Raw genomic sequence first — 25,912 nt, forward strand, 5'->3', positions numbered from 1 at the left:
AAGCATGCAGACCTGTGACCCCGATCTACCACTGGGGAGACACACTGCCCTGGTACATCAGGGACTGTTTCCAAGAATCAAATTTTTGATTTTGGATCGAGTCCACTCCAGTTCGAGGGGGGGAGATTGGAATAAGGACCTCCTCCAGCTCGAACTGAGGTGGATCTACAACTTGCGGGCGACTAGGCCCCCCGGACTTAATGACACTACATGTTTCAAACCGTTCCTGGAGGGCTTTGACTCTGGGAGTATGGAGAGGTAGTGTTACCTCTCTGTACCTTCCGGTGAGCACCCCAGGTGACACTGTCGATTGTAGGAGGCTCATACTTAATTCTGGTTCCCATATCTATCTCTGTGGTTCAGTGGTAGAATTTTCGCCTGCCATGCGGGAGGCCTGGGTTCGTTTCCCGGCCAATGCACCTTTACCTGCCCCTTTATTTTTTGAATTTTTGTTCCTGCTGGTACATTAGATATCATGCAGGACACAAATACAAGGTTTATATAATTTCTAAGGGGCCAGCTGAAATCTTATGCCTCTGCATCCAATGGGGACTGTGGCATCTATGGGATCAGACTCCAGGATTGGGATTTGAGCATGTTTTAAAACTCATTTGTGCATTTTGTGGCTGCTATACAGTTTTTTCCTCTCCGTGTGACAGCTTCATAATAGTCTCCCATGCAGTGATTGCATTTGCCTTTAATTCATATGCCATTCTGACTGAATGGTGCTTGATGCAAGAATAATGCATTACACTGTTACTGTTTTCTCATTGCGGACTGTCAATACATTTTTTCCTTTTTTTTTTTTTCCCTTTTCATTATGAATGGCATGGAGTCCCTGAGTCTGTTGGTTGCTGTTTTTGTAGTGCGCGGACCCGGCACGGCAAGGATGTCCCCTCTGTGGGACATACTGAGGGGATCATCCTCGGATGCTCCTCCATCCCTGATCTGGTTCAGCATGGCTGTTTCCAGCTCAGGCTTGCCGTGCCGGTGGGGGTGGACGGCGGCGCGCAGCTCCGGGGCGCGGCTGTGATGTCCGCCGCTATCCTGCGTTCCAGCTTGGCTGGCGCACGTGGGCGGTACGGACTCGGGGCCGGCGCTTGCGGGGAGGCGTGGCGCGGTCCACGCCCAGGGGGCCCATCGACAGGACTTGACGTAGGGTGTATCCCTTCAGGCTGACAATGAGTCAGCTGTTGGGAGGTGGGAGGAATTAACATAGGGGAATTAACAAATTGACGTAGGGTGTATCCCTTCAGGCTGACAATGAGTCAGCTGGTGGGAGGAATTAACATAGGGGATGGATCTTGGCTTCAGCTGTTCGGCATTGTAATCAGCCAACAGCGTAAGGTGTGTGTTATAAATACCGAGTTCATTCACTCTGATCTTGTGATCGGAGGAGGATGCCTCGTTGATACTATGCTGTTGGACTGATTATACAGGTAACCTCAGCAACCTGGATTGCTGTTATCTCCACTTTTTTGCATACCTTAAGTGGTGTCTGGTCTTTACCATTTAAATATGTTTACCCATATTAGAACCTTGTTTCCCTTTTTTTAATTAGATCCCTCTCTCTCCTTTACTATCTGCAGCTTTATGGTTGTCAGCCCAGACCCCGAGTCCTCCTCCTTCCCCCTACATCACAACCTGTAGGTCTCCCCCGTTTGGATCTAGCTTACAGGTATGTTTCCTGTGGCTAGTCCCCACATCTGCTCATGTTTTTTACACACCCTGGGATTTGATATATTTTCAATCCCAGGAGATATGATTGTCTATATTGATTATTAAAATCATCATCATTTATGGGGTCTTGTCCTTGTTTTCAGGTCCGGTTAATTTTTGGACCCCAGCCCGCGCACAAACGCCGCGCCAAATCTTAGGCGCGGTGGTTTTCAGCACCCATTGGGATTGCATTATATGCACCAGTCATTACAATTTCACTCTACATGGTCCGCGATCTGGCTCTCTTTGTATGCACATAGCCTGGGAGACCGTTGGGAAGCTGATTTTATGCCTTGGATACTTCTATAGCACATGTATTTTGGAAGTGAGTATGACTCTCACACATACCTTCACTGGATGTGGGGGGAATTTTATCTGTTTTTTGTGTGTGATGTTAATGTTTCTTTTTAATTTCTTAGATGGTAACTCTCACTTAATGAACCCTGATGAAGGATTCCCCGAAACGCATCGGTTCAGTGAGACTTATTACATTTCCACTTTTGGTTTTCCTCTCAATGTGATGCAGTTGTGTCCAAGTTACATGTCCTTGCTTTTTGATGTATCCCATTGTATATATTGTTTGTGTTTGATTTGTATTTTTGTATATATTTTTTGTTGTACTTTTGAATTTTGTAATAAAATTATATATTTTTTACTTACATTGCATCATTGATGGTAGTGCCTCAAAAGTCCCACCCTAGGGGAATGTTTTGGTCTTTTTATCAAACACAGCCACTGTGCCCATCAAACGCAGCCACTGTGCCCATCAAACGCAGCCACTGTGCCCATCAAGCGCAGCCACTGTGCCCATCAAGCACAGCCACTGTGCCATCAAACGTAGCTACTGTAACCATCAATTGCTGCTACTGTGCCCCATCAAATGCTGCCAGTGTGCCCATCAAATTGCCGCTACTGTGCCCCATCAAATGCTGCCAGTGTGCCCATCAATTGTTGCTACTGTGCTCCATCAAATGCTGCCAGTGTGCCCATCAATTGCCGCTACTGTGCCCCATCAAATGCTGCCAGTGTGCATCGCCCGGCACTTTCCTGTCTCGCAGCGGGTCAGAGGCAGTGTCCTGCGCGCTCCTCAATGTCTTCTTCCGTCCTGTCTATCAGGCGTCCAATCACAGCCTCTGATGTTTCAGTCAGTCAGGTGACAGGTAACAGACCCAAGCACCTGATTGGCTGAGAGGCGGTTCCTTCGCTTTGCTAACACACAGCTGAGTGAACAGCGAACGCACAGCATTGCGCCCGCTGTTCACCTTTTTGGGCACCTATTAGAGCCTACGGCTTTAATCAGGTGCTTCCAAAGAACACTCCCGCCGCTGTAACTCAGGTGCCCGACGCCTGACAAGGGGCCAGGCACCTGAATAGGGGTTGTCAGCGGCGACCATAGATAGATTCAGGCAATGCCTGAATCTATCTATGGTAATAGAGCGGTGCCAGGAGAGAGGGTGTGGCGCTCCTGCGCCGTTTATGGACACACCGCCACTGTATGTACACATATATCATATGCATTCACATATATAATACATAGATATGTATGGCCTCAGACACAGCTGTTTCCTACTTTTCTGTATGATGCTAAACATTTTTGTTTGCAGACGAAGTTGTATATTTGGCCCTATTGATTACTATAGTGCTGCGTTCAGATATGTACAAAGCTACACGCTGTATGCATCTAAATTATGTGTTTTAGATGCATTTGTGGAAGAGTCCTAAAAGAGCAGTGTATGTTCAAAGTGAAAGACAAACGGAAGAAAAGGAGGACAGAAGAAATGGAAAGGAAGGAAGAAAAAGAAGATGGAAGAAAAGGAGGAGAAGGAAGGAGGGATGGGAAGAAAGGAAGAAAGAAAAAAAAACAGAAGGAAAGGTAGGAAGAAAGGACAGAGGGAAGGCAGGAAAAAAGGGGCAGAAGCAAAGAACGGAAGGAAAGAAAGAAAAGAAAGCTAGAAAGGAAAAAAATTGCAGCATGAAATAAAAAAGAACAAAAGGGGAGGAGGAAGAAAAGGCAGAAGAAAGGGAGGAAGGAAAGAACAAGAGTAAGAAAAGAAAGAAAGCTAGGAAGGAAGAAGATGGCAGCATGAAATAAAGAAGAACAAAAGGAAAGGAGGAAAAAGAACAGGAGGAAGAACAGAAGAAAAAAGCGAAGGAATGGAGGAAGGAAGGAAAGAACAGAAGAAAAAGAAAGAAAGAGAGAAGGAAGCTAGGAAGGAAGGAAGAAGATGACAACATGAAATAAACAAGAACAAAAGGAAAGGAGGAAGAAAAAACAGAAAAAAAGTGAAGGAAGAAAAGAATGAAGAAACAGGAGAAAGAATGAACAAAAGAAAGAAAGAGAAAGAAGGAAAGGAAAGGGAGCTAGGAAGAAGATGGCAGCATAAAATACAGAAGAACAAAAGGGAAGGTGGAAAAACAAAAGCAGAAGAAAGGGGGGAAGGAAAGAACAAGAGAAAGAAAAGAAAGAAAGCGAGCAAGGAAGAAGATGGAAGCATGAAATAAAGAACTAAAGGAAAGGAGGAAGAAAGAACAGAAGGAAGAACAGAAGAAAAAAGGGAAGGAAGGAAGGAAGGAAGGAAGGAAGGAAGGAAAGAGAGAAGGGTGCTAGGAAGGAAGTAGATAACATAATGAAATAAAGAAGAACAAAAGGAAAGGAAGAAGGAAAAACAGAAGAAAAAAAGTGAAGTAAGGGAGGAAAGAAGGAAGACAGAGGCGGCTCTCTAATTAGGCGAAATAGGAGGTGGCCTCAGGCCTCGCAGTCATAGGGGCCTCGCACAGCTGGCTAGTTTACCTAATTAGGGAGCCGCCTCATTCAGCAGCAGAGATCCCCGTCCTGAGTCCCCTCGCCCTGCTACAGGGAGAGATAACAGGCGGCAAGTGAGACCTGGGATCGAAGCTCACATACATCTCCGGATCACAGCCGCTCAGCAGAGCCTGTTCTGACAGATCTCCCCCCTCCCCCTGCTGCCCGCACAGCCAGACAGAAGAGGAGAGAGAGCTTCTGCTCCTCCTCCTCCCGCCCTCTCCTCCTGTGTCTGCCCCGCCCACTCTCCTCGGCAGTGTTCTCTGTTCTGCCTCAGAGAAGGGGATGTGTGGGCGGGAAGATTCAAGCTGAAGCCCAGCAAACAGAAAAGGACAAGTGGAGTCTCATCCATCCATCCATCCAGTCCATCCATCCATCCAGTCCCTCCTGCCTCCCAGTGAGTACACTGATGTAGGGGATGCTCTTCCTTCCCTTCTTCCTCCATCCCCCTTTCTTTCTTTCCATTCGTTTTGTCTCTTTCTTTCTCTTTCCTTCATTCTTTCCCCATCCCCCTCTCTTTCTTTCTTTCATTCCATCTTTTCTCTTTCTTTCTTTCATTCCATCTTTTCTCTTTCTTTCTTTCCTTCCATCTGTCCTTCTTTCCTTCCATCTGTCTTTCTTTCTTTCTTTCCTTCCTTCCATCTGTACTTCCTTCTTTCCTTCCATCTGTCCTTCTTTCCTTCCATCTGTCCTTCCTTCTTTCCTTCCATCTGTCCTTCCTTCTTTCCTTCCATCTGTCCTTCTTTCCTTCCATCTGTCCTTCCTTCTTTCCTTCCATCTGTCCTTCCTTCTTTCCTTCCATCTGTCCTTCCTTCTTTCCTTCCATCTGTCCTTCCTTCTTTCCTTCCATCGGTCCTTCCTTCTTTCCTTCCATCTGTCCTTCTTTCCTTCCATCTGTCCTTCTTTCTTTCCTTCTTTCCTTCCATCTGTCCTTCTTTCCTTCCATCTGTCCTTCTTTCTTTCTTTCTTTCTTTCTTTCTTTCTTTCTTTCTTTCTTTCTTTCGCCCACTTACCTACCCCCTGTACTGTCCACTCCCCTATACTGTACCCTCCTAATACAGTTCATAATACAGTGGGGCCTCATGTCTAAGTTTTGCCTAAGGCCTCACAAAGTCTAGAGCCGCCTCTGAAGGAAGAAACAGGAGACATAAAGAAAGGTGGAGAAATTTGTCCCATGGTGTTCTCACCCATTACTAACAAGGATCCAGAGAAGTCACTCACCTGAAGGAAGGGATGCTGGAACTGATGAGTTGCTTCATCCTTACATCCTTTAGCACTGAAGTTGTCTGCCCACCTGCAAAAGCAGAAATGTATCCAGTAAGAAGAATATTAGAGTGTTTTGCGTTCAACTTTTGATTTATCCATTTATTCACTTTATCAATTCAGTTTTTCCTCCAGCGCTTTGTAATTCATTGTGTAAGCCAGTCACATAAGCAGATATTGTGGTTCATTGCAAAGCTGATTTTAAGGACCTTTGTTGCAAATGATGGTACATATTACATATTATGGTCAAAATAAAAAACTAACACCTGATAATGTTTGTGTATTTTGGCATTTTAAGGAGTATTTTATAAGAAGCATCTAATGTGCCTACCAGCTATTTTATTTGGTGTGTATGTAAAGTTAAAATGTTCTTGTTTTATTTTTGGATAGGGTAGGTGATAATTGAAGCCCCCAACAGGGTATTTTTTGCTTTCTTTGTCTTGCTGGGGATGTTTCCTTAAACTTACTGTCCTGGAGACACAATAGGAAATAAAAATGAAATCCCACCAAAGTAAGGGAAGCTTCTTCTCTAGGAACAGGTTTCCCCTCTTCTCTTGGTCTGATGGTGACAACCAGAGGCGGCTCTAGACTTTGTGAGGCCTTAGGCAAAACTTAGACATGAGGCCCCACTGTATTATGAACTGTATTAGGAGGGTACAGTATAGGGGAGTGGACAGTACAGGGGGTAGGTAAGTGGGCATAATAAAGAGAAAGAAAGAAAGAAAGAAAGAAAGAAAGAAAGAAAGAAAGAAAGAAAGAAAGAACAGATTAAAGGACAGAAGGAAGGAAGGAAAAAAGGACAGATGGAAGGAAAGAAGGAAGGACAGGAGGGGACTCAGGGCGGGGATCTCTGCTGCTGAATGAGGCGGCTCCCTAATTAGGTAAACTAGCCAGCTGTGCGAGGCCCCTATGACTGCGAGGCCTGAGGCCACCTCCTATTTCGCCTAATTAGAGAGCCGCCTCTGGTGACAACCAGAATGTTATATTTCCTCTCACTTTCTGTCTTGGTGATAATGGCCACCATGACAAATAAAAGAGTGAATGTCTCGAGCGGGGACACAGATAGCAATAAAGACCTAACAAGGGTTCTAATTCTTCCCTACTGTATCCAAAGCTAAACAAAAAAGTTTTGCCTTTATATACTCTTCAACCCTCCTGGCGCCCATTTAAAGTGATTGTAAACAATCACCTTGTAAAACAACACATTCAGTTTAAAATAGAGATGAAAGGCAAAACATTTGTGTATCGATATAAAATATTATATAAATACCTTGTTTTCCCATTTTTTTTTATAAGTGATCAGATTCCCTCTGTCCTCAGCTGCATAAGAGCTGGGGGGAGGAGAAGCAGCAGTACACTGATCTTCCAAGTGAAAGGCTGTGCAGTGTGGAGGTCCAGACAAGTTTGATCATTGGAGGAGAATACACTGAGTTCCCAGCATAGCTAGAGAACCGACCACGGTGTGTTCTTCTGCCTAATGTGGTCAGTTTTTAATAGGAAAGCAGAGGGACTTGCAGGAACACCAGGGATTTCACATAAAGGAAGCAATACAAAGAGAACAGGAGACTTTATCATACAAGTACATGGTACAGCAGGCACATATCAGGAATATGAAGTGTTGGGGTAACAAACACTTTAAGTGGGATCGATCTCCTGATAATGTTAATTAATGAACAATAGAGGCAACAAGTGCTTTGAGCAACCATAATTAGCTCCGGCCCTGATTTCAGCATATTATATAGCATGTTCTCCTTGTGCTTGCATGGACTTCCCACATGCATGCCAGTTTCCTCCCACACGCCAATGACATGTTGGTAGGTTAATTTCCTCTTATCCCTAGAATAAATTAGCCCTAGCATGTGTATGTATGAATGTGAGTTAGGGACTTTAGATTGTAAGCTCTTTGAGGGCAGGGACTGATGTGAACGCGCAATATATATGTAAAGAGCTGCACAAATTGTTGGAGCTATATAAATACCTGTAATAAGATAATATTGCTGTTAGCATGCAAAGGGTTTACTGGCTGTGGTTCTAGAATCAATAAAAAGTATTTTTTTTAAAACACCGGGGTTGATCTACTAAAGGCAAGGAAATTTACGCTTTACAAAGAAAAATCCCCAGGATTTTAGTGACTGAGGTGCTGACTTCCATCATCCAATCATGTGCAAGCATCCCTATTGCCCCTTCTGTTTGTTGGGTTATTGAGGAGCGCTTCTCCAACTATGGAACACCACATACCAGTGTTGGTTAGATGTATCAATTAGGGTTGCCCCGATACCGATACTAGTATCGGTATCGGCACCGATACCAAGCATTTGCCCAAGTACTTGTACTCGGGCAAATGCTCCCGATGCTTCCACCGATACCTTGATAGTCAGCAGTGATCGGCGCGTGGGGGAGTTACAAGCTTCTCCCCCCGCGGCTTTCAGCTGCTTTAGTGACATACAGCGGTGATCGGTGCTTGTAAGTCTCCCACACGCGATCACTGCTGACTGTCACCTCATCCCCCTTAGTCCCCCTCCGCTGTCCTGCTCCGTTGCTTTGTCCCCCTCCGTTCCTCTGACCCCCTCCGCTGTCTTCCTTCTTTGCTCTGTCCCCCTCCGTTCCTCTGTCCCCCTCCGCTGTCCTCCTTCTTTGCTCTGTCCCCATCCATTCCTCTGTCCCCCTCCGCTGTCCTGCTCCGTTCCTCTGAACCCCTCCGCTGTCCTCCTTCTTTGCTCTGTCCCCCTCCGCTGTCCCCATCCGTTCCGGCTTTCCGCTGTCCCCCTCTCTCTCTTCCTCTGTCCCAGTGTTGCCAACCGCCAGTATTTTTACTGGCAGCCAGTGAAAAATGGGCACTTTTCTCCTGCCAGTAAATGCCAGTGAAAGAAAAAGGTTGCCAGTAAAAAATATGGCTGTGACCCTTGGCCGAAACCATCCGAGTGCCTGCTACAGTGTGTTCGGATTGTGCCGGCAATGTGTCACGTGAAGTCATGGTGCAAGGGAACAAAGCAGCCGAAGCCTCATGTGCAGGTCTGTGGAACGGGAGGAAGACAAGCTGGGAGTGGACTGAAGGGACCACCTGGCATGGAGAGAGAGGGTCACTGTGACTCAGGAGGGGACGTGTCATGTTGGGGAGGTGCCATCATCAACTGGGCTGCTGCACACTGCTGTCAATGTCACTGTGAGAGTCAATTTCGTGTGTGTGTGCCGCCCATTTTAATTTCTTGCCCTCTTGATTCCTGTCCTTGAGCTACTTATTTACTATGTCGAAAATAAAATAAGAAATATGTCTTTGCCTTAATATCTACCTTAGATCACTTTGCTAATTGCAAATTGTACTTGTTTGTAGCCTAAAAACTGAAATTTGCACTTAAAACTGTAATTTAGTAACTTTGGGATATGTCAGTAAAAACTTGGCTGTGCCAGTAAATTTTGGGTGTTGTGTCAGTAAATTTCTGTCTGGTAGGTTGTGTCTCTCCGCTGTGTGAATGGACAGAGTCAGCTGACTCTGTCTATTCACATAACTGAAACATTGTAATCTTCTGTGATTACGATGTGTCAGTTTATGAATGGAGAGGAGCCGCTGTCTTCTCTCCATTCATTGTCAGTGCAGCTGAGGCTGCAGAGAAAGGGACTGGGGAATCTCTATCCTCGGTCTCAAGGGGGAGATATCAGAGGTCTGTTAAGACCCCTGATATCTCACCAAAGCCCCCCAACAGGGCTGATTAAAAAAAAAAACAAAAAAAAAACACACACATAGTGCAATAAAGAATAAAAAAAAATTAAATTGTAAAAAATAATAAATGTAAATGAAAAAAAAAACACACACCGTTCACTCCCCCCCCCCCTAAAAAAAAAAAACCACTGTCACGTGACATTGAAAAAAAGTATCGGTAATCGGTATCGGCGAGTACTTGAAAAAAAGTATCGGTACTTGTACTCGGTCCTAAAAAAGTGGTATCGGGACAACCCTAGTATCAATCTATACATCCCATGGATCTGCACTATTTAGAAGCTTGGTCCACCCTCCTGTCATCCCTCTGACCTGTGTGGGTTACCCCGCTACTGCTCCCTGGATACAATCTTTCCAGTGCCCTCTGCTTGCCAAGATGCTGGGCTTACTTTTGAGCTGATTCATACCTTTCTTACATCAACTCCTGATGAAATGGACAGGGATGCACAAAACACATAGAGTCATAGAATGTCAAGAAATTGTGTGTGTCATAATGTATACAATCATGTATCTCTATCTGCATAACATCATCATGTTTACATATACCAGGATCATAGGAATTTATACTGCTATTATGTGAATTCCTCATGTATCAGCTCATTTTAATGTATCCATTTCTTGCATTAGAAATCTGTTATTATGTACTTTTGGTCACTATGGACCGTCCAATTACTAATATTTTTAATATATTTAAAATCATATGTACCCGATATATTTTTTTAGAAGTGATTTGCCTCATATAAAGTCCCATGACCATTATATCCTCTCTTTGCTGTTTTTTTTTATTTCTCTTGTACCAGTTTGGGTGTTATTTGCAAAGTGAAACTTCACCACAATTACTAAGCCCTTTATTTGCAAAGTGCAACTTCCCTTACAAAGTGAACCGCCTATTTGCTCATCACCGTTGTGTACCATGGGCCTAAAGTAGTCCATATTGTAGCATGCCTTCTACATTTTATCCACTAGATGGAGACAAATTATACTTTTTTTTTTGCACAGTCTGTAAATCTGTATTTTTCTGTGATTGAGATATGAGATTACATTTTCAGCAATGCCTGTTTTTGGCCAGAGATCAGGGGTCAGTCTCATCTCTGTATTTTTCTACATGTCGGTCACGGTCAGAGTGAACCAGAAAATATGTGCTGAGGGATATTATTCCCCCTCTTGTTCTCCTCCTCGTTCTATGGACATAATTCTGTAAGACTCTCTATATACCAATCTATAGACAGCCTGCTCTTGGGGTTGGGGGTCAGAGGCTGTAGGAGCAATCAGCCTCTCCAATCTTTTGACAGCGAAGTCACCTCCGCTCTTATGGTTACTTATCCCTTATCGGGCCAGTTTTTATATTTCAGTTATGGATCTATCGACTTAGCTATGACGTTGTCATTAAAGCTGACAGCTAAGTGCACAAGTTAAATAAAAAGGATTAGTTAAACCCACAAGTGCTTTTTTTACCACTACTATTCCTTCATATTGGCTTTTGGAATTCACAAATGCAGCAATTAAGAGATGTAATAAAAGGTTTAGCACAGGGAAAGACTTTTTGATAGATAAAAAATGCATTTTATATACAACTATATAGATCAGACCAAAATGAGGGACAAATGAGGAGGAAAGAGGGACAGAGGGACTTTGATACAAATTAGGGACAGTCCAAATCAGGGAGGGACTGTCCCACATCCTATGCATCAAGGTGAAAAAACTTCTGGCAGTGACCGCTCCCCCCCCCCTCCCGTTTTACTTACCTGAGCCCCTTCATCTCCATGGCAGGGACGTTCTCTCCCTTTCTCCACGAGGGGCCGGCTCTTGATTGGATAGATTGATAGCAGTGCGGCCATTGGCTCCCGTTGCTGTCAATCAAATCCAATGACGCGGGCGCCGGGGGGCGGGGCCGAGTTAGGCATTCGTGTCTATGGACACAAATGCTGGACTTGGGAGTGCACCCGCAAGGTAACCCCCTGGGAGAGCGCTTCTCCTAGGGGGTTATCTGATGCGAGGAGGAGCCACGAGAGCTGCTGAGGGATCCCAGAAGAGGATGAATGGGGCCACTCTGTGCAAAACGAGCTGCACAGTGGTGGTAAGTAAGATATGTTTATTATTAAAAAAAAAAAAAAAAAACATGAAGCTTTACAATCACTTTAACCTCCCTGGCGGTATGATTATTTCAGATTTTTGCGTCTCAAAGGGGTGCAATTATTTTGCATAGAAATTTGGCGTTTTATATTGTAGCTCTGTAATTCTTAGCAATAACACACTCAGATCTGTCCACCAAGAGTCTAGACTTTTTGGTTGCTATGGACAATCTCAAGTTTCCAGGCAGAAAGAACAGTATATATAATATAAAACTGCATTCAGGGCATGGGCCAAAGCACTGGGGACAAAAGGGAAATGAAATGATAAGATTACAGTACTGTATGTGTTATGATTTTTAAATTTTTCTGAATTTGCCGCCAGGCTCCGCCCCTGTGCATTGCGACACTTGCAGGGAACGAAGCCTGGCACAGAGAGGCTTCGGGCAGAGGACGGAGCCCATAGACAGCGCGGGGGGGATATCGCAGGATCCTGGGGACAAGGTAAGTACACCGCACCAGGATCCTGAGATGTAATCCCAAGTGTGGCTCGGGGTTACCGCTAATGGTGCTGAAATTTAACACCGAGCAACACTCAAGAATACCATCAGGGAGGCTACGGGCACTGATAGGCTGCACTGATGGGCACTGATGAGGTGGCTCTGATGAGGCTGCACTGATATGCAGCACTTATAGGCTGCACTGAAGGGCACTGATGAGGTGGCAATGATGAGGTGGCACTGATAGGCTGCACTGATGGACACTGATGAGGCTGCACTGATATGCGACACTTATAGGCTGCACTGAAGGGCACTGATGGGCACTGGCAGGCGACACTGATATAGAGGCACTGATAGGCGGCACTAATGGGCAGCACTAATGGAGCTGCCCAGATAATCAGTGCCATGCTGTGACAGCTTATGAGGAAAGGAATGCCGATAACCGGCAAGTTTGTATACATGTGATCAGCTGTGAATGGACACAGCTGATCACATGGTAAAGGGCTGCTGTGATTGGCCCTTTACCGCGATCTGTGATCAGCTGTGTCCAAAAGACGGATGCATGCCCCAGGGGGCGCACAAGGGACGTGGTTCTGGAAGGACGTACTAGAACAAGAGAGCTGCGCTGTAGCCGTCTTTCAGCTATAACTCGGGGCTGAGGTGGTTAATTGAACAAGTTGAAGTTAGAACCTGATTGGTACTGGATCCGCAGCGGCACTGGATTTTGCACTCTCCAGTTTTATTAAATCAACCCGCTTGCCTTTGTTTGAACCTGCCTTGCCTCTGGCAGAAATGATAAATCTCCTAAATGCTCTGGACCAAGAAAATCAGCATGGCAGCCAGGCAATAGGCATTTCAGAAGGCAGTCAGCAGTGTTAAAGCTTTGCAGTGACTGTGTGTTTGTGGTATGGAGGTGGCAATGGCTGTCTTCAGTACTTTTGATTGGATAGTAGGAATTAGGAGGGGTGCACAAGTATAGTAATAACATGTCGGGGCTTTTTATTGTTTTTGCAGGAACCCAAATAATAAGGAACCCACATAAAGGAACAGATTCCAACCCACAACCACAAGGCAGAGGATGCTAAATAACACAATAATCCCACATAATCTTAAAGAGAAAGTGAATCCTAGTGGTTCAAACTATCTCTTATTTAAAGGGTAACTCCAGTATCTTGGAAAAAATATAGCATATAATAAAAAATATTATATCATATACAATTGCTACATAAGCCATATTATAATATAAGGTTACTCAAAATTACCTTTCCTTTTCACTCTGCAGCTGCTGTAATTTTCTGTAAAATTCAATACAATGTGACAACCTGGAGGTGTTCTGTACATCATTCTTTTCTAGAACACCCCCAGAATTGTCATTTCCTGCTTGTGTGATTGGCTCACTGATTTTCCCAAAAGTCTTCACTAAGGTACATGTCAGATTTTGGGCATCCCCCGCCACAGGAATTTCAGTTTTAGTGATATACTCTCTAAGGGCTGGTTTACACCAGATGCACAACAGTAGTAAGAGAAGGGCGCAGCGACCTAGCGCATTACCAAAATAAATGTTATTGCAAATTAAAATGACAATGGTTATACTCACATACACACAGTGTATATAGGCATATCACAGCAGAAGCAAATGAGAACAGGTAGTGCAGGAAACTGGTAAACTGGGTAAACTGGTAGTGCAGGAAGACCAGGCATTTCTCCTGACACATTCTTTCCCCCCTCCCCTCCATTTTTCTTTTTTTGTGTCAATGTAGCCTTGATTGAGAGAGAAGCTTTTTTGTGGATATGGAAATATATGGGGCTCGTCCATTAGTGGTTATTTGTGTCCACATAGATCAGGGTTGTCCCGATACCACTTTTTTAAGACCAAGTACAAGTACAGATACTCTTTTTCAAGTACTCACCGATACCGATTACCGATACTTTTTTTCAAGTACTCACCGATACCGATTACAAATACTTTTTTTTAATGTCATGTGACAGTGTTTTTTTGGGGTTTTTTTTTTACTATTTTTTTACAATTTTTTTTTTGTTTTTTTACAATGATTTCTGTGTTTTCTTTTTTTTAGAGATGGAGGGGTGGATGGTTTCTGTGTGTTTTTTATTTTAATTTTTATTATTTCATACATGAAAGGAAGGAGGATCACATGGAGAGGGACAGCAAAACAGAGGGGGACACGGAGGAAAACTGGAGTGGGACAGCAGCAGAAAGGAGGGGGACAGCAGCAGAACGGAGGGTGACATGGAGGAAGAAAGGAGTGGGACAGCAGAACGGAGGGGGGCAGCAGCAGAACAGAGGGGGACACGGAGGAAGAAAGGGGTGGGACAGCAGAACGGAGGGGGCATGCAGGGGGACACGGAGGAAGAATAGAGTGGGACAGCAGAACGAAGGGGGACAGCAGCAGAACGGAGGGGGACACGGAGGAAGAAAGGAGTGGGACAGCAGAACGGAGGGGGACTGCAGCAGAACGGAGGGGGACACGGAGGAAGAAAGGAGTGGGACAGCAGAACGGAGGGGGCTTGGAGGGGGACATGGAGGAAGAAAGGAGTGGGACAGCAGAACGGAGGGGGCATGGAGGGGGACATGGAAGAAGAAAGGAGTGGGACAGCATAACGGAGGGGGCATGGAGGGGGACATGGAGGAAGAAAGGAGTGGGATAGCAGAATGGAGGGGGCATGGACGGGGGCACGGAGGAAGAAAGGAGTGGGACAGCAGGACAGAGGGGAATGGAGGGGAACACAGAGGAAGAAAGGAGTGGGACAGCAGAACGGAGGGGGCATGGAGGGGGACTGGAGGAGGATGTGGGGACGGTCAGCGGTAAGGTGTGTGGTAGAGTTACAAGTACCGATCACCGCTGTATAAATTTCACTAAAGCAGCTGAAAGTGGGGGGGGGGGGGAGCTTGTAACTCCCCCACTCACCATTCACCGCTGACTGTCCAGGTATCTGGTGAAGCATTGGGGGCATTTGCTCGAGTACTTGTACTCGGGCAAATGCATGGTATCGGTGCCGATACCGATACTGGTATCGGTATCGGGACAACCCTAACATAGATGAATGTACCCGTATCACATATCTGAGAGATAGACAATTTCATAGGGCAGAAGATAGATAGCCCATATCCTCAGTAAGACAGCATTTACTAGCACATCTTCTCTTTTTCTGTTCATCTAAATTTTATATGTGGCCAATAGATGGGAGGAGAGACAGATATCCCCCCATCTCTTGATACCAGGTGGTGTTGGTGAGTAGACCTTTACATTACATATCCTCTAATACAGTCTGGAGCCTTTATATTGAATATAGGAGGAATTTATAACCCTCAAATTGTTTATACATATATTTTCAAGAGAAGATATCCTATCAGCAATCTCTTTTGCTACTTTATTTATATACCATCCTATTTTTCCATTTATCGTTGACAGTTCACTGTCTATTTGTATATCCTGGCTTGGCTCCCACACTCGCCCGGGAGGCTGCCCTTAAGGGCTTATAGACGCCCTGATGCCTTCGTCTGGTGCAATTTTCGTAAGCTCTCTGTTTTCACTCTACATGGGAGCATTTATGTTTGGGAAGCACACTATACTCTATAGTACTGTTTTTGATCGTTGGATTTTGAACCGGTCCATCTCTATGGCAGATTTGAGTTGCCCCCCGTTCTCATGTTCGATTCCATGCTATCTGTATTATTTATATGTTTGTTCTTTGTCCTTGAAGTTTGATTATATACTGTCTATTTTTTGTAGAGATATTATCTTCTGAAGCATACTCCTGAAGAAGTGGTCACACCACGAAACATGTTGAGGTTGAACTGATATGGGACGAGATCCATGGTCCATTGGTGGATGGATACACGTCCAATTGTCTAGTTCCTCTTCAGAGATATAATACTATGTATTGTATATTTTCTCCTCATAGGACTTTGTAAAAATGATGTTTATGTCATAATAAATTCACACTTTTTCAATACTTGTGTATGTGAGTCTTTGCCGTACCACAAGAGTCCATAGCTGCCTCCAAATGTCTGCCTCAATTTTCAAGTTGATAGGACGACGGTACATTATGTTTATGTTTTCAATTTAGTAGCCATATTAAACATAGAGATAGAACGTTGCTTTTATATATAATGGCATTGACCTCATCCTATAGGTATACCTGATATGGTCATTTACATACTTTTTATGATTTACAATAAAGGTTAAGTTTTAGTTAAGTGGCCTTTTGGTGTGTAGGGAAGCACACCCATAAGGTCCATAAAGACATGGATGAGCGAGTTTGGGGTGGAGGAACTTGACTGGCCTGCACAGAGTCCTGACCTCAACCCCACACCATAATCCCCCCTCCACCAAATGTTTTGGACCAGTGCACAAAGCAAGATTCATAAAGGCATGGATCAGCGAGTTTGGGATGGAGGAACTTCACTGGCCTGCACCTCAACCCGATAGAACACCTTTGGGATAAATTAGAGTGGAGACTGTGAGCCAAGCCTTCTCGTCCCACATCAGTACCTGACCTTACAAATGTGCTTCTGGAAGAATGGTCAAACATTCCCATAGACAAACTCCTAAACCTTGTGGACAGCCTTCCTAGAAGAGTTGAAGCTGTTATAGCTGTAAAGGGTGGGCCAAACTCAATATTAAACCCTACGAAAAATGCTTTCTTTTTTTTTTTTTTCGTTCGTACAGCCCAACACACAATTTCTGTAACTTAAAAAATGAATGGAGTGGTGACAGGGCCTCTTTAATCCTGGCTTTGAACTTGTTGTTGTTCTCTGCAGTCGCAGTGGAGTGACATTTATTACTGGAAGAATGCAGGAGATAGTTGACAGAGGAGTCACCTGGTTAGAACATGCCAGGACAAGGTGTGATCACAGGATCTCTCTGCCAGTAATATACGGGTAAATAAACCAGCCAATCAGGCTGTACAGATAAACACGCTGTCATGTGACCTCCCTCCGCACTGATTGCTAATACACAGGGCGATAGTGAATAACATGGTGACAAAGAGGGTGACAACTGATACGTTATCTCTCCACCGTCCTCTAGATCTACAGAATACAAACACCACTATTCTCTAAAGATTTCTTATTCACATTAAGTCTAAGTTCACACCTATGCATTTTTTTTTAGTGCATTTTGCGGTTTGCAGAAACGCACTACAGTCCATTAACATGGTTTCCTATGGCACGCATTCCCATCTATGCGTTTTTCAGCCGATGTGTTTTTGGAATGGGTCAGAGACTTTTTTTTCTTTGCTGCAGCAGATTGCGTTTTGAGTGTAATAGACTTCAATGGACTCGCACCAAAATTGCATGTTCAAAATTGCAAAATGCACCGCAAAAGGCACGTAAAAAACGCATAGATGTGATCCCAGGGTTAGTCCCCATTCACATCTGAGCAATTTGGTAGACGTGTGCGATTAGTTTCGTACGAATGGAAAATTCGTACGAATTTCCGAAAATTCGTACATTCGTAAGAATCCGAAATACGAATTTTGTGCGAAAAGCGAAATTTTCGTTTACGAACTTTGGATAAATTTATCATAACGAACTTTAGTTATTGTTACGAAAAGTTAACGAAACTAAAAGTTAAAAAACCCAGGAAGTCAGCACAGCACAGGGATGGTGGGAGACTTTCGTTATTGTTACGGAAATTTTACGAACCTTCGAAAATTCGTATTTCGTACGAATCCAAATTGAATTTCGGACACAAATTACGAATGAATTTTAATACGAAACGAAACAAATTTATTGACGGCGCACATGTCTACAATTTGGAATTGTGGCAGAATTGACATAATTGTGGCAGAATTGGCACAATTCTGCCTGCTTTTCCAAATCGCGCTAAAATCACGGCAAAGTGAGCGTCATGAATTTGGGTGCCATTCATCCCTAATGGTACCCCAAGCAGGCTCGCTCCCCTGCCGCTGCTTCGTGTGTCCATTCACACACAGAGCCACGGCTCCGCCCCCCTCTGCCCTTATTGGCTCACTGACCGTGATTGACAGTAGCGGCTGCCAATGGCCCCACTGCTGTCTCAGACAATGGGAAGGGTGAGACCCCGGAGAGCCCTGTGTGCACATTACTGGATCCAAATAGGGCTCATCTAAGTATTAGGGGGGCTGGGGGGCACTGCAGCACACAGAAGGCTTTTTATCTTAATCATACCTCCTAACATTTTGAGATGGGAATGAGGGACACCTACTAACAAACCTATGTAGGCATAGGACACACCCCCTGTCACACCCACTTAAAGGAGAATTAACCAAAAAAAAAGGTTAATTAAATCCACAAGGACTTTTTTTTACCACTACTATTCCTTTATATTTATTTTAAAATGTACAAATGAAAGGTTTAGCGCTGGGAAACACTTTTTGAAAGATAAAAAGTGCATTTTATATACAATCATATGGATCAGACCCAGTGCTGGTACAAGGGGTGGGCAGAGAGGGCACTTGCCCTGAGCGCAGTGTTAATTTGTGTGAAAAGGGGGCACTGGGAGCATCAGATGATTCTCCTGTCAGGACGGAAGTGGCTGTTATTCTCCTCCTGCTCTGTTCTAGCCGCTTCAACTATGGGTTAACTGCATAGTCTTGCTCTCCTTCCTGGCGTTTGTTTAAGATAAGTTACTTTCACTTTGCTCCTCCAATCATTTCACCTCCTTCATCCCCCCTCCCTCTGTCTGCTCATTTCTCCCAGTACAATCCTGCAATTAGACTCTCCTTACATTGCTGCAGCAGCGCTTTGCGGTGGTTTTAACCCTTTCTCGGCCGAATACCGCCGCTAAAACGACAGTAAAGCGGCGCTAAAAATAGAGCTGTTTTACCACCGACGCCACCCCCGCCCCAGTGTGAAAGGGGCCTTACAGCTTACTTTTTAGCTTTTTTTATTCTGGAACTATACTGTGACCATCATTCACCTTGCACATTCTCTGCAGTTATTTACTCTGCTCTTTATTAACACTGCAGGGGCTCATTCACTGTACTGCAGTAACTGGCTTATTTTCACACTGGAAAAGCCAGTCACTGCAATGGCATATATAGAATACAATTGTTTAACTGTGCCCTATTTCCAGTGCAATGCAGCCCAGAGGCCATAAAATGCAGACATGCTGAACAGGCCCTTACTACCCCACCGCCTTCATGTTTTCACTCTTTCCTTACCCCTGATTCCACTTTTTTTTTTCTATTTATAATTCAAATGTTATCACCCAGGGGCCAGTTCACACTAGTAGCGGTGCAAATTTGCTGCAAATCTGCAGCACATCTAATTCGCAATCCTGTTCATGCAAACTGACCCCCTCACCACCTGTCAGACACCAGCAATGATAGACACACATGGTGTCAAGACCTTTCAGGCCCCTTCCTCCCTCAGTCCCGGTTCACACTGGTGTGATGCGGGAAACCCTAAAAATTCAGTGCCGGTTCCCGCATCTCAGACTGATTCACACTGACATCTGCCAACCACTGGGGGTGTCAATGTTAAGTTACTGACACCCCTAGATTGGTTCGCAGATCGCAGCGCACTGTGCAGGAATCGGATTGCATAGTTGTGAGCACCCATGTGATCCAATTCCAGTGCGGACCAAGAAAAAGCGTCCTGCACTATTTTGGTGCGAATACAATGCGATTTCAGTCATACAAACTGTATGGCTGAATTTACATCGCACAGACATCGCATGTGAGGTGCACAGCAATGCAGTGCAATATACATGCGATGTCTGGCATCAAACCAGTGTGAACCCAACCTCAGAGCCCCACTACAGTCTTTTAGAGCCCAGCTTCCCAAACCCACTGAAATAGTTGTCAATCAGTCCCCCTTAAACTGATAGTGACACTGCAGCGTTTTTTTCCTTTCATTGCACCACGAATGGAAAGCCATTATTTCTTTTTTAGTGATACCACTGACGCAGGGACATTTTTGTCTTTGCCACTGTTAGACCCATATTTGTGCATCAATTTTAAACTCCACATTACATACATTGGCCCCAATCTCTCCTCCACGGGGGAGGGGGGGGGGGGATTGGGGTAGTGGTGGTGGGGGGGGCGCAGTTTGCAAACTTCGCTCTGGGTACTGGATGACCTTGTCCTGGCACTGATCAGACCAAAATGAGGGACAAATGAGGGGGAAAGAGGGACAGAGGGACATTGCTCCAAATTAGGGACAGTCCCTCCAAATCAGGGACAGCTGGGAGCTATGTCTTAATGCATAGAATGCATTAAGGTAAAAAAACTTCTACCTTTAGAACCACTTTAACCCCCCTGGCGGTATTCCAGAGTCTGACTCGGGGTGGATTTTCAGTACCAAAAGTGGTAACTCCCGAGCCAGACTCGGGAACGCATCACAGGATCCAGGAGGAGGTTACTTACCTTGTCCCCTGGATCCTGCGATGTCTCCCCGCTGTATGTGCAAGCCGCCGTGTCTCGCTCGATTCACAGTGCCGAGCTCCGTTCCCTGCGAGCGTTGCGGCGCACAGGGACGGAGAATGGCGCCAAATTCAAAAAGTAAAACACACACTACATATAGAGTACACTTACAGATTACATTACTGTATCCATTTATTTCACCTCCCTTCTGTCCCTAGTGATTTGTCCAGTGCCCTGCATGCAGTTTTATATTACAAATACTGTTCTTTCTGCCTGGAAACTGGAGATTGTCCATAGCAACCAAAAAGTTTCCCTATACATCAAAAGCGGTTTTAGACCAGCTAGAAAACAGCGATAATAAATTAGAATCATGTGCAGAATTGAGTGATAGTGATTTGTGGGGAAATCCGTCAAACACTGAAAGTAATGACAGCGACAATTCGCAAATGTCAGTGTTTTTGATTTGATTACATTATTGAATAGTTTGTATTATTATTACATTATTATTTGTTATAATTATTTATAGTTATTTATTATATTATAATTTTATGATATTGTGTTTCAAACTTTATCATACCCGGGATGTCTACTAGACTCTTGTTTGGACAGATTTAAGTGAGTTATTCCTAAGAATTACAGGCCTACAATATAAAACGTCAAATTTCCATGCAAAATAATGGTACCGCTTTCAGCATCAAAAATCTGAAGTAATCATACCGCCAGGGAGGTTAATGGAACAAGCTGAAAATAGAAGCTGATTGGCTACCATGCACAGCTGCACCAGATTTCTCCCTCCTCAGTTTTAGTAAATGCTCCCCATTGGCTTCTTTTACTCTTCAAAAAACTGGAAAAAAATCCTTTGTACTGTATATATATCTGAAGTACAACTTGTTGGAGTCTTATGGAAGAGTTAAAGGGGTTGTAAAATTTCGTTATTTTTCACCTTAATGCATTCTATGCATTAAGGTGAAAAAACACCTGTCAGTGACCAGCCCCCCAGCCCCCCCTGGTTTACTTATCTGACCCCTCGAACTTGATCCACGGGGACGTGCTGCCTCTCTGTCCGGGGTTCTCGGCTGTTGATTGGATAGATTGATAGCAGCGCAGCCATTGGCTCCCGCTGCTGTCAATCAAACCCAATGACGCGAGCGCCGGGGAGGGCGGGGCCAAGTTCTGCATTCGGCCTCTATGGAGGCTGAATGCCGGACTCAGGAGTGTGCCCGCAATGTAACCCTCGAGGAGAGCGCTTCTTCGAGGGGGTTATCAGATGTGGGGAGGAGCCGCAAGAGCCAGGGGGGAACGCAGAAGATGAGGATCGGGCCACTCTGTGCAAAATGAGCTGCACAGTGGAGGTAAGTATGATGTTTGTTTTTTTTAAAAAGAAAAAAAAAACAACCTTTAGGGGTTGATTTACTAAAGACAAATAGACTGTGCACTTTGCAAAGTGCTGTTGCACTCTGCAGGAGCGTTTGCTCCAAAGTTTAGTAAATGAGGGAGAGCTCTGCTGACTTCCATCATCCAATCATGTGCAAGCAAAAATGCTGTTTTTTTACATTTTACTTGCATGTGATTGGGTATTCTTTGCAAAGAGAAGCTTTACCTGATTTACTGAGCTCTTGACCAACTGCACTTGCAGAGTGCACTTGCACTTTGCAAAGTGCACATTCTATTTGCCTTTAGTAAATCAACCTCTGTGGATAGTGCCAATTCAGCAAGTGACCATACTGTCCAGACACACCAGGTCTATGGAAGAGGCATTGAAAACAGAACAGTATATTCAGTAAACTACTCATGAGCAAGGCAGATAAGTTCCTTCTTAGGGTTTACATAACTTCACGACATGTACACACTGAATTCTGTAATATACTCTTCCCTGTGCACAAGGACTCTGATGTTGCAATTTAGTTTCACTTTAAAGATGGAAAGGGGGATGTTTCCTATACTGTAAGCGGTTTCCAGGCTGTAAATGTGAATGAAGCTTCCTTATGCAACTTTGTGTTACGACTGAGCAGAGAAACTCTATGAGCCCTGACGATTACTCAAACCGACTCCTGGCAGCCGTCAGAAGAAACACAAAGCGTTCTGTTACACACAGCAGGAGAAATATTCGTCTCATCTTTCCACGCCACAGCTTATTTTTCTTCTTTTATCAATTTTACTAATAAGAATAAATACCATACATGTACGATGTTACTGCACATGGGGAGAAGCATAACCCCTCCATAACTGTTAGACATGTCCACAACAACAAAAATTGTTTTGTTTCGTTTCTTTACGTTTCCGTTGATTAGTAACGATTCGTAATTACGTAAGACGAGAGTTTTCATATTCAGACTCATTCGTATTTTCGTAACAGATATATTTTCATTGATACGAAATGATTCGTAATTCCATTAGTCTAGCGATTCATAATTACGTAAGACGCGAGTTTTTTATATTCAGACTCGTTCGTATTTTTGTAACAGTTTGATTTTTGTTGATACGAAATGATTCGTAATTCCGTTAGTCTAATTTTCTTTGATTCGAAATTCGTAATTTTGTTGGATAGTAATTTTCGTTTATGCGTTACACTACTCGTAATTTAGGAGAAAAAGACAGGGAGAGGGGCGCCTCTGAGTATATATCGACAATAATTTATTGAAAAAAACAATATCCACTCACATGGAGGACTGTAATGTAGAGTTCAGATACATCTCTGGGCGAAAGAGAGGGTGGAGGACTACAGGTCACAGCGAGTCCATGAAATGCTGGCACCACATCAGATCCAGGCAAGGATAGGTTGGGATGGCTGAGCACAGCAAGCTCTCCTTCAGTAGTCCAGATGGCACACCGAGATAGGATGGAGTCAGAGATGAGACCGTCAAGCCGGGTGTGGGTTCCAGGAGTAGGACTGTGAGGACACCAGAGCCAGTCGCTGGCCATGTTGCGATATCTACAAGGCTTGTACGGCATCCGTAAGGTGGAAGTAACACGGCCGTGTGTTAGGAGCCAAAACGAGGCTTGGAAGGCAAGCACAGCGTGGCGCTGGGCTGTGACATCACAACTATGCAACGCGTTTCCGAGTTTGCTCGCTATTGGTGGAAAGAATAGCTGCACTCCTTTCTCAAGCATGAAGTTCATGCTTCTGGTCTTTTTGGTGGCAGTCCTGACAGACTCCTCCACATATATATTACATATATGTATCTACCCCTGCATTTGGACTATTAGGAACAGTTTATTGAGGTATAATTGCACTGCGCCTTTTTACTTGTAAAAAAAACTACTTGTAATTTAGTAATTGTTACTTTTATGAGATTGCCTTTTTCGTTGAATTTATTTCCTACTTTTGTAGGAAATAAAGAATTATAACCCTATGCTTGCTTTTCTAATAAGTCCTGTACTTACTCCAGTCCACTCCCTCAGTTCCGAGACCGGACTCAGTCTCCTCCTCAACTGAATCTAAAAAGACTCAGGAATGCAATATGCCTCAGACACAAAAGGGATAAGCTGATTGGCTAAAGATATTAAGTAACATACATCACTCACTAATACACTGTCCATTCGAAAGAACGATTCGAGAGCACGAAATTACGAACATACAAAATTACAAATATACATATTAACCACTTAAGGACCGAGCCTCTTTTCGAGATCTGTTCTTTACAAGTTAAAAACAGTTTTTTTTGCTAGAAAATTACTTAGAACCCCCAAACATTATACAATTTTTTTTTTTATGGTGGCCGTTGCTATACTTTCTGTCACACCGTATTTGCGCAGCGATCTTATAAGCTCACTTGTTTTGGAAAAAATAACATTTCTTGAATTAAAAAATAAAACAACAGTAAAGTTAGCCCGATTTTTTTTATATTGTGAAAGATAATGTTACACTGAGTAAATTGATACCCAACAAGTCACGCTTCATAATTGCGCCCGCTCGTGGAATGGCGACAAACTTTTACCCTTAAAAATCTCCATAGGCGACGTTTAAAAAATTCTACAGGTTGCATGTTTTAAGTTACAGAGGAGGTCTAGGGCTAGAATTATTGCTCTCGCTCTACCAATTGTGGCGATACCTCACATGTGTGGTTTGAACACCGTTTTCATATGCGGGCGCTATTCACGTATGCGTTCGCTTCTGCACGCAAGCTCGTCGGGACAGGGCGTGTTTAAACTTTTTCTTTTTTTCTTATTTATTTTAACTTTTATTTTTACACTGTTTAAAAAAAAAAAAAAAAAATTGTCACTTTTATTCCTATTACAAGGAATGTAAACATCCCTTGTAATAGAAAAAAGCATGACAGGACCTCTTAAATATGAGATCTGGGGTCAAAAAGACCTCAGATCTCATATTTACACTAAAATGCAATAAAAAAAAAAAAAAAAAGGCCCTTTAAGAGCTATTGGCGGAAGTGACGTTTTGACGTCACTTCCGCCCAGCAATTGTATGGAGACAGGTGGGGGCCATCTTCCCCTCACTCATCTCCACACCCAGCAAGTGACAAAGTGACAGGACGCGATCGCCTCCGCCGCTGCCGATGGCTCCAGTAAGCGGCGGAGGACACCGGATCGCGGCGGGAGGGGGGGCCCTCTCCCGCCACCGATAAAAGAGATCTCACGGCGAATCTGCCGCAGAAACCACTTTTATCTTGAAGCGCACCGCCCGCTGAAGAAGGGAATATCGGGGTTATGGCAGCTATTTGCTGCCATAACAACGATATCCTCTTTAAAAGAGCCGACGTAAAACTGCGGCGGGCGGTCCGTAAGTGGTTAAGATACACTTACACTGTCCATTCAAAAGAAGGATTCGAGAACACGAAGAAATGAAATTACGAACAAACAAAGAAACGCAAATTACGAACATACAGATGAAAATACGAACATACGTAATTATGAACAGACAGAGGATTGAAAATACGAAATGTAAATCATTCATTATAGATGTAATTTTCTTTCTTTTACTGTTTCAGAGTTTCGTATTTTTCGTAAGTTTGTCCGTTCGTAAGTTCGTATTTTTGCGTGTTCGTTATTTTGCTTATTCGTCGTTTTGTAATTTTCGTAATTTGGTTCTTTCAGCTATTCCAATGTTCGAATTGATCTGAATGTACGAATACTAACAAATTTGTACGGAAATCTATTCGCTACGAAAAGATCGCACATGTCTAATATCTGTACAGAGAAGAACATCTGCCCCTAACAGAAGGTAACCTCTAGACACATGCAAATAGCAGCGGCTGCTCTCAGCCTGTCATTGCTCTGTACAAGTTAACTTTTTGTCTGAGTATAGATCTAGGTGTTATAATGAAAGCCGCTGCTTCAAAAAAGTCTAAAATGACCTTTGAAATGGCAATAACATATTAAAGCTTCTATAAGATGTTTGTGATTGGGTCTATATCTATGAGCAATATACACAAAAAGCGAGACACTCCAAGCATCACTGTATATTAATCCGGAGACTCCATTCACAGCAGTGTGCCAGCTTCCAAAGGGCCCGTCT

The 25,912-nt window shown here is 43.9% G+C and overlaps 1 protein-coding gene across 1 annotated transcript in view; it reads right to left on the bottom strand.

The window, feature by feature from the left end:
- The window catches only part of SLC35F6 (solute carrier family 35 member F6), a 59,731-nt gene that overhangs the window by 19,869 nt on the left and 13,950 nt on the right, over window positions 1–25,912 (bottom strand). The window contains exon 2 of the mRNA XM_073625176.1: window positions 5,744–5,816. Within this exon, the coding sequence (XP_073481277.1) occupies window positions 5,744–5,816 (73 nt within the window). The remainder of the gene's footprint in view (window positions 1–5,743; window positions 5,817–25,912) is intronic.

This window comes from Aquarana catesbeiana, linkage group LG04 (genome assembly GCF_042186555.1).
Source record: "Aquarana catesbeiana isolate 2022-GZ linkage group LG04, ASM4218655v1, whole genome shotgun sequence".
Lineage (NCBI taxonomy): Eukaryota > Metazoa > Chordata > Amphibia > Anura > Ranidae > Aquarana > Aquarana catesbeiana.